Here is a 9,575-nt window from a genome sequence, read left to right on the forward strand (position 1 = left end):
CAGATGCTGGGACTCACCCAAGTATCTAACTAGAGGGAACAGTTACATAAACCGTGCAGCATCTCTCCACAGAATACCCTGTGTAAAATAATAGCCATGGAGTTTTTAGCAACATGAGATTTGCGGCTGAGCTAACTGCTAAGTGAAACAAAGCAGTTCTAATAGTTATAATATCCATACTATCAGTCCAGCTATGAATTTAAAAACACAAAGAAAAAGGACTGGACTGAATTCTGGTGATGGTTGTACAACATATAAGCTTACTAAAACTCATCAAATTGTACATTTAATTCAGGTAAACCTTATGGTATATAAATTATGCTTTTTCTTAAAATGGAAAGAAATATACCAAAATGTCGATAGTGACTAAACTCCAAGTGGCAGAATTATGAGTGGGTTTTTTCTATTCCATTTTATTTTCTATATTTCCAAATTTTCTACTATAATCAGCAACTATTTTCATCATCAGAAAAATAACTTTTTAAAATTTGAGGACTCTACATTCTTTGATTCTAAAGGCCTTCTGTGAACTGAAGAGTCTGTGACTCTTCAGGCCCTAGAGTCTGAGTTGCTCTGAAGCCTCTCCCCTGATAGGACTCCCAGGTCTCAGAAACACCCTGTGGCGGCTGTTAGGCAACCACAGGGAGCCCCTGCCATGGGGCCCCAATGCCAGCCCAGCCTAGGCCTGCTCTTTCCCATATGCCAGGGTCTGCAGGGCGGGGCTCTCCCCATGGGCACCCAGTTCCCTGCCTGGGGTCCTGGTCCCCAGCTCTGGGTGATCCCTCACCTCGGGAAGTCAGGCGGTTGTTCTGGAGGTTCAGAGTCTCCAGACGATTCAGCCGGGAAAGCTCCCTGGGGTAGATCTTCTCCAGCTGGTTGTTCTGGGGAGTAGGGGAATGGGGGCGGTGAGGAGGCAGCATGAGGGGGTGCCCAGGACTCCTGCCCCATTAGAGGCCTGCACCCACCCTCAGCCAGAGTCCCAGGAGCCAGTCCTTCTGTTGGGCCCTTGCCTTGGGATTCTGCCCCGTGGTGGACAAACCCTGGGGACTGGCTCTGAAGCAGGCCCATTTGTGGGCATTGCAGGCTCAGCGGTAACCACAACAGAGGTGTGGGTCCCCCTTCTAGGAGCACCGTGCACACGCACACGAGCATCCACAGGCAGTTCAAACTTGGAATGTGGTCTACCCTCCACACCTGCTCCCTGCATGTTCCCACTTAGTGACAGGTGTCCCAGCCCATTCTCCCCTCCCCCAAGCCAGAAACCACTTTTAGTTCCCTTTCTACGCCCTGTAGACCCCACTTCCCTTGGGATGCTTTAAAACCTGGGTCAGGTACCACCTCCTCCAGAAGCCTTCCTGGGTTGGATCAGGGGGCTGGATTAGGAGCTGCCCTGGCCTCACAGCACTAGTCCTTCTATCTCTATTTGTTATCTCTACCTGTTTAGGTCTCTGCCTCCCTCACAGACTGTGAGAGCCTCAAGGGCAGAGCATGTCCGAGACCTCCCTACACGCCCAGCACCCCACATAGGAGCAGAAGCATACAGCAGGTACACAGGAGCTGTTTGATGAATGAAGCAACAATGAGTGCTGCCCTCAGCTCGTCCCTTTCCCTCACAGGCTACCCCGGTCTTAGGCTCCCACCACTGGCCAGCCCAGACCCCACAGGGCTACGTGACCGTGGGCCGGTCACTTTCCTTCACTGGGCCTGGTCTCCTCTGGAAATGGGTGCGACAGACCCTCCCTCTCTCTCCCCAAGGGCTGCTGGGCCGCACGAGGGTGTCATGGGTGCACCAGCGCTCCCAGAGTCCCCGTCCGGAATGCCGTATCCCACTTCTTGAGGTTCTAAAATCTAGCCTGTGCCTCAGCTGGGGAGAGCACTCTGTCCCCTGAGCCCCCAGGGCGCCCCAGGGGGGTCTGCTTTGCTCTCACTTTCCTGGCCTGTAATGGAGTCTGAGGTGCCCTGACTGTCCGTCCAGGGGGGTCAGCTGTCGGGCAGGTCTGTGTCTGTTCTCAGGACCTCACTCTGCTGACAGGGCCTCAGCCCAGACTCCTCCCGTGAGACAAAGCAGGTCATGAGGTCACTGTGCTCTGTGCCCGGGACGCGGGCGGTGGTGGGGAGGGTGGGCACGCCCCGTGGTGGAGCCAGCCTCCTTGAGTCTGACCTGCCCTGCGTCTGGGGGATGGGGAGCCCCGGGCAAGAGCCGGGGCTGCGGCGCGGGTGGCTCTGGGGCGGGAGTCACCGTGTGGGGGGCGGGCCCTGGTGACCGCTGGCGCGGCGCTGGCCTCACCTGCAGGGACAGGTGGTTGGTGTGCTCAGGCAGGTCCCCCGGGAACTCGCGCAGGTCGATGCCGCCGCAGTCCACGACCCCCTCCTGGGAGCAGGCACAGTCTCGGGGGCAGTCGATGGTGGGCGGGCCGCGCCCCGGCTCCTCAGGGCTCAGGACCAGCACCGGCTCCTCCTCCACGAATTCATTCTCTTCAGGTCTCAGGCTGTGGGTTCCACTTCGGCCAAACACCGGGGCCCTCACGGCGAGCCCCGGTCCCAGCTGCAGCTGCAGCGGCAACAGCAGCAGGAGCAGCAGCGCCCTGCTCCGGGCCATGGTGCCTGCAGGAGGGGTCAAGTCAGACCACCTGGGCGCCAGGGCTGACTTAACCTGTCAGGTAGAGCAGGCAGGGGACCAGGGCCCACGAAAGTCATAATGGGGCCCTCTAGACCACAAGACAGAGCCCACTCTGGACCCTGTCCTCAGCATGCATCTGACCTCCCACCCCACCCCCCGCTCAGGGCTGCCCTCTGGAGGGGTCGGGGTGAAGTGAAGTCCTGTCCTTAGGCAGGTCTGCAAAGCCTCCCACGACCCTCACTGGGCCTGGCCTCAAGGAATCTGTACCCCCATTTCACAGAAAGGAAAGCTGAGGCCCAGGAAGAACTGTGACTTGCAGGGCTTGGCCTGGACTTTGCTGAGCTCTCGCTGCCCTGGCACAGGCAGTGCTGAGGCCCTGTCCCTCCTCCAGCAGCCACAGGCCATGGTGGGCCAGCACCAGCAGGGTGTGACCCAGCTCCTCAGCTTGCCATTCTAGGATCTGCAGGACGTGGCCCTGCCTCTTTTCCAATTCCCCCCCCTCACCTGCCCCGCTTACACAGGTCTGTTTAGTATAGTAGCTCCTCCCTCCAGGCCTTTGCATGTGCGTTCCTTCTGCCTAGAACACCCTCCCCCTCTCCTGTGCAATCAGCAACTTCTCCAAGAACCAACTCCAGTGTTAGATCCCCTGAGATAACTCTGAGATGTCCCAGGGCTCTGCATCACTTTGTTGCCCCAGGGCTTTGCATGAGTTCGGTTGGGTTTTGAATATGTGATGTTGTCTTTCTCCCACACAGGGCTGTGAGCCACTCTCTGTCTCTGTGTGCCAGGCACAGAGTAGTCATTAGTGAATGGAGCTGCTGCTGCCCCCAGAGCCCCCCAAGTCCTGTTCCTGCTTACACCCTCAGCTGCCCTCACCAGGGCCAGCTTTGCTCACGTGACCACTGCCACCTGCAAGAGACCACTCCCCAGCATGTTCCCTTGGGACAGCAGGGAGAGGGGGTATCAGGATGGCCTCACTGAGGAAGATGCTGGGGTTTCATCCACCAGGCAGCCATGGGCGTGGCTTGGCTCTGGGCTGGTCCCTGGAGCTCTCTTTACAGGGACTCACTTAGAAAACATGTCTGGGGTGTGGTAAGTTGTAACAGGTGGTAGCTCAGGTACACTGACTCTGGAGTCATACACACTCCAGTTCACGTCCCCCTCTATCACTTAGTGGCTCTGACCTTGCTGAGCCTCAGTTTCCTCATCTTACAATGCAATATATCTAACCTCAGAGTTCCAGGGAGGAGTCAGCAAGATAGCAGATGCAAAGCACCTAGCACCCATTAGGTGATGAGGCGCTGCTATCACTGCTGCAGTGATTATGAACGCAGGTACAGGACAAGCGTCCGGGCCTGGGGGCACCTGCCGCAGTCTGAGCCTCTCTCCCCACCATTAGAGCAGGGATCACAACCCACAGTGGTTAGAAGGGTCTGACGAGATGCTGGGCCTGGGAGGGTTGGGCACACTGGGAGCTTGATGATGACACTGATGTCTGGTTAAGAAAGCAGGCTCTGGAGCCAGAGAGCCGGTGCTTCGAGCTTGGCTCTGGCTCTTATCAGCCGTGTGACTTTGGGCAAGTTTTGCCAACCTCTAAACCTCACCTTCCTCACCCGTCCATTGGGTGGCCACAGAGCTGTCCTACTGGGGATACTGTGAGAGTCGGTGGGATGCACGTACTGCACACAGTAAGTGCTCAATAAATGTTAGGTCTCTGCTAATTAGCTCTACCACTAATATCTGATCCATGGGCACTGTTCACATCCCAACCACACCACTCTCCGCTTCAGAACCCCCTGCTTCTTCCCTTTCCTGTGTAGCTCCTGACTGTGCTTTTCCGGTCCAGACCCAGGCCCAGCTCCTCCCAGATGTGGCCCTCCTCCTCCTAGCCTCCTGTGAATTCCTGCTGCCCTGTGACTGCTGTGGTATTTCAGATACTGCTTTGCCTTACTCGTTGGCTCAGCCAGCTCTCGAAGGTGAGGCCCCATCTGCCCCCAGCCCTGTGCTGGGCATGGAAGATACAGGTAAAGTACACAAGGCCCCTGCCCTTTGTTGTCAGGAGGCAGCAGACCCCAGTACAATAACCACTGCCCACCAGACTGGGTGAACCCTGTAAAAGGGGCCCCAAGGTGCACGAGGCCCCAGAAAGAAAGCTGTGAGGAGAGAGAAGAGGGCTGGCAGCCTGGATTGCTTGACCCTATAGGTAGGTCCAGAAGGTCTAAGCAGACTTGGGCCCCAGCCACTGGCCCAGCAGAGCACAGGGAGCCCAGCACACACAGCTCCCAGGCTCCATCGGCAGCAGTGAGCGATGCATGCTGCAGCCCGGCCCTGCCTGCCCTACTACACCCCTGCTGCTCCGTGCCCTGACCAAATGGGCCATAAATCCTTGGCCAGTCTACAGACCATCATTCCCAGGGCACGTTATAACCCCCCAGCTAGGTCAAGAGCCTTCAGTCCCTGGCGCCACCAGCATTAGACCAGAGTCTCCCCACCCTGCCTGCCTGCCTGACCCCACTGCAGATCCAGACTCTGGGAGGCGGAGTATGGGCACAGGCCCAGGCCCCAGATTCAGTCAGGGCAGGAGGCCAAGGAGGAGGATCCTCCCCACATGCCCTGTACACTCACCTTCAGTTTCATATCTGTAAAGATCTCTAAACTGTATCTGTAAAAATATTTAATTTATATTAACATCATGAACCATATTGAAAATGTTATCCTCACCATTTTATAGATGAGGAGCTGAGGCCCAGTGGGATTGGCCAATGTAACACAGCTGTTAAGTTGCAAGGCTGAGCTCCCAGCCTGAGTCTTAACCACAAAGCCATGAGGCCCTTCCCTGGGCCAAGCACAGCTGGGCACCAAGGACCCAGACAGACGACTCAGGTATGTCTACTATCCTTAAAAAGCTCACACCTGCGCTGTCCGATGTGGTGGCCACACGTGGCTACCGAGCACTTGAAATGTGGCTACTCTAAATTGAGAGGTGCTATAAGTATAAAATGTAGTGTACATGGATTTCACACACTTAGTACAAAAAAAAGTAAAACATCTCATTAATATTAATGATATCTTATAAAATATTTCATTTATTTTTATAGTGATTACATGATAATATTTTGGATATTTTGAGTTAAATCATTAAAGTTTTGCCTGTTTCATTTTACTTTTTTAACGTGGCTTCTAGAAAATTTTACATTACACACTTGTGGCTTGCATTTGTGGTTCACATTATATTTCTAATGGTCAGCAGTGGTCTAGACATTATGTGTAAATTAAATATTATAATCCCAGTGTCATCAGAGGTGTGATAGAGGGAATCAAGCGTCCACAGGGACCCAGAGAAGGCCTAGGTGTGCCCGAGGCCTAAGTTTGCCCGATGCCAAGAAGACTTCCAAGAAAAAGTGATGCTTTGTTTAGCCACGAAGGATGAATAGCAGGCAAAAGGAAAAGGGTGATACAAGCAAGGGGGTCAGCATGTGCAAAGGCCCTGGGGCAAAAGAGCCCATGTTACCTCTACAAAGCTCACTAGAGTGTCTGGTGTGGTGTGGGGACTGGGAGAGATGCAAGTGGGCAGTGGCCACAGTCCAAGCCAAGAAAGAACTTGAAAGCCAGGTTAGCAAGACTGACCCTTATCTTAGGAGAAATGAGGAGCCATTGAAGAGCTGGAGTGTGGCATAGACAGGTTTATGGAGGGACCAGTGGGGAGCTCTCAGAGGCTGTGCAGTGGTGCAGGCAACGGATAATAAGCCTGGTCTGGGCAGAGGGAGGTGCTGGGCTGCAGGGATGGAGAGAAGGAGGTGGATTCAAGGGAGAGGGAGGAAGAACAGACAGGGCTTGGAGAGTGGTGGCCCCAGTGCCCGTCCCCCTCCTCCTAGCTTGGCCAGCCACCCTCAGGATGTTGGGATCCTGGGCAACTCCAGCTCCATCACCTAGTTTACTGTGTGACTTTGGCGACATCACTGACCTATCTGAGTCTCAATTTTTTTTGTTTCTCTAAGAATGTGGAGCAAGATAAGCCCCCAAAGCCCCTTCTTTGTGCCTAGCCATGTTGGAGCTGGGTGTGGAAGAACAGAGGAGAGAGCCTTCCTAGTCTCTGGAAGTCCCCAGAGTGAGGAATCCCCCTGGTGAGCAACAGCAAATGCTGGGCGAGAAGGGCAGCTCAGTCTGTGGTGAGTTGTTCCAGTCCTGACTGCTGTGTGAGCCTGGACAAGTCACTTCACTGCTCCGAGCCTCCGTTTACTAGTCCAGGCAATGGAGATGAGAGCTTCTCGTGAGGTGTAAATGAAACGACGTGCCCAGCTGATGCTGGCACCCAGCAAGTGCAACATACTTGGGGTTACTGTTACTGAGGAAGTACCTGGGACCCGCTGTCACCCACCCACCCACTCACCCCAGGGAACCAAACCTTAAGGTCCTGAACTGCTTAAGGGGGGGATTAAGGCAGGACTAGAAGAAGGAAGGGGAAGGGAGATCCAAATCAGGAGGTAGATCCTCAAACCCCAGCACCACCTTCCTTCTCCACTCAAATTCAGTAAAGATTTGCTGACCACCTGCTCTGTGCTGGGCCCTGAAGAGCTGTTTCTTATTGACTATAACAGAAATCCCAAGACTAAGAGTTAGTCTTCCTATTTTGCAGATGAGGAAACTAAAGCACAAAGAGGCTCCCACCGCTGCCAATCTCCAGCAAGCACCTACTCAAATGCTCCTGCCCTGGGAAGCTGCTCCTGCCCCCTTGGCTGGGTTAGGGAGTTCCTTGATGCTCCCACAGCACCCTTCAGGGCTCAGCTGAGCCTTCCCTGACTCCCCAGGCAAGGAGCAGGTGCTCAGGAAATGTTTGCTGAATGAAGGAATGTATTTGTGGAAGGCAGAGTTGGAAAGAGCTGCAGCATTATTATCTGGTCTGATTCTCTCAGTTTACTGATTAGTATCTTAAAGGCAAGGTCAGGATTAGAATTTGTGTCTTCTGACTCCTGCTCAGAGTCTTGGGCCGGTCTTGAAGACTGAGGAGGAGTTCTCCAGGTGGACAAAGGGGAGGAAAGGCGTTCAGGGCAGAGGACAGGGCATGAGCAAAGGCACAGTATGGGGAGGGCAAAGAGGGAGGTATGTTTAAGGAAGGGTAACAGGGAATGGAGGTCCAAGTCTCCAAGGGCATCAGGCACTCTGCTAACGGGTTGATGGTAGGGAGCTATCAAGGGTTCTAAGCAGATCATGGTTGGAGTTCTTACGTAGGACTCTACCAGGCCTAAAGGTGCCACCATTAGTCACCCCTGTCCCAAGATTCAGTTAGAAGGGACAAAGTATGCTCCCACAAGATTTCATGAAAGCATTCATATGAATATGACATTTCTTCACTTGCACTCTAGTTTAAAATCGGCTGGGCCCCGGGCCCTAAAAGGGGACATGACCACCCAGGAGCTCCCGTGGTGCCTTGTGTAGCTGAGTCGACCACAGCTTCACCTTCCCCAGCCAGCCCGAAGTCACAGGGCAGACGCCCAGGTTGCGTGACCCTTGCGTGACCCTCCGACGTTCCGTGATGCCCTGCAAGCGCCGGGCGCGTATCCTTCTGCGCCTCCCGGACCGGATCGGGACGGTCAGTGCCGCACGCATGCACGCTTGTGTCTGCTCCTCTCCTGAAGTTCAGGCTGCAGCTGCCTCCCACCCCCAGCCTCGGCCCCAGCCCCGGGGGCCGCCAGGAGCTCTCCGACGCCCCCTCTTCCACCTGACAGCGCATCAGGTATTCTAACGCCACGATCTTATCCTCAGCTCAGGCCAGCCTGGCGGTTCAAGGACCTTCAGGCTGGGGTCTTTGGCCGCTTTCGCCGCGGCGCGCCGGCCTCGCCCCCAACCCCGCGCTCCGCGGCCACGCCCCTGCCCCCTCCTCAGTCCTGCTGTCCCAGCGGGGAGGCAGCCGGATAGACAGACAGACTGACACCAGGCCCTCAGCTGAGAGCTCTGGCTCAGCGATTGCGCGGCGCGGGGCTGGGGAGCCAAGCCAGAAGAAGGTCGGGAGGGGGACGCACGGGCTGTCCGCGCGTCCTGGGGGCATATCTCTGTCCCTCTATAGGCCTCAGTTTCTCTGTCTGTAAAGAGGTCGAAGGGTGGGCTACCTGGGATGAGCTGACGTGGAAAGACACGGGCATACTCAGCGCCCAGGCTCTAAGTACAGGGGTCCTCGACCCTCCCCGGTTCCACCTGCCCCCCACATTCCCTGTTGCCTGCCCGCGTCCTCCACTCCACCCCCCACCCCATCCTCCCTCAGATTCTTTCCAGATGTGCGCAGCAGGAGGGGCCGGGGCTGGGACCAGCCTCTGGCGGGAGAGGAGAACAGGCCCCTGCGGGGTGGGGATCGCGGGGGGTCGCGTCCCCGAGGGAGAGCTCTCCGGCTGCGCCCTCCGTGTGGGGCTCCGACTGAGGGGGCGAGATGCGCGGCCCCGCCGGGCCAGCTGCTGGAGCCGTCGCACCAGGCGGGAAGTCCGAGTCCGCTGCCCAGCTCGGCCCCGGCCCTCGTCCCACCCGGCCGCCCGAGCCCGGTACCTGCTGCGCCGCCGCGCCGCGCCGCGCCCCGCCGGCCGACCGCGCTCTCCCGAGTCTCGGCTGCGCTCCGCTGGCGCGGGCTCCTTCCATTCAAGTCCAGCCGTGCGCTCGGCGACGCAAGTTTTGTTGTGGGTTTTCTCCTCCCCGCCTCTCCCCCGCCCCCCACCCCACCCGCCCCGCGCGCATCTGCTGGACGCCGGCCTCCTCCGGACACAGGCGTAGGGTCCCCGCGGGAGGGCCCGCCTCTCCCCGCGTTGGACTGGGCCGAGCCCCACTTCCCGGGGAGGCAGTGCCGCCGCATGGACCCCTCACTCGCTCTCCGCCCTGGCGGGGCCGCCGTACCCCCCCGGGTCCCCCCCGACCCCGCTCCAGGAGACTGGGAAGGCGGGGTGTCTAGCCCGCAACACTTCCTAGTTCCCAG

At 56.9% G+C, this 9,575-nt stretch overlaps 1 protein-coding gene across 1 annotated transcript in view; it reads right to left on the bottom strand.

Annotated features, from left to right (window-relative positions):
• PODN (podocan) overlaps nucleotides 1–9,202 on the bottom strand; it is a 9,863-nt gene extending 661 nt beyond the window's left edge. The window contains exons 1-3 of the mRNA XM_028488193.2: nucleotides 9,155–9,202; nucleotides 2,288–2,604; nucleotides 788–881 (exon numbers count right to left, since the gene is read on the bottom strand). Of these exons, the coding sequence (XP_028343994.1) occupies nucleotides 788–881; nucleotides 2,288–2,599 (406 nt within the window). The 5' untranslated portion in view covers nucleotides 2,600–2,604; nucleotides 9,155–9,202. The remainder of the gene's footprint in view (nucleotides 1–787; nucleotides 882–2,287; nucleotides 2,605–9,154) is intronic.
• Nucleotides 9,203–9,575: the final 373 nt, after the last annotated feature.

The sequence above is a fragment of the Physeter macrocephalus genome, chromosome 4 (assembly GCF_002837175.3).
Source record: "Physeter macrocephalus isolate SW-GA chromosome 4, ASM283717v5, whole genome shotgun sequence".
Taxonomy (NCBI): Eukaryota; Metazoa; Chordata; class Mammalia; order Artiodactyla; family Physeteridae; genus Physeter; species Physeter macrocephalus.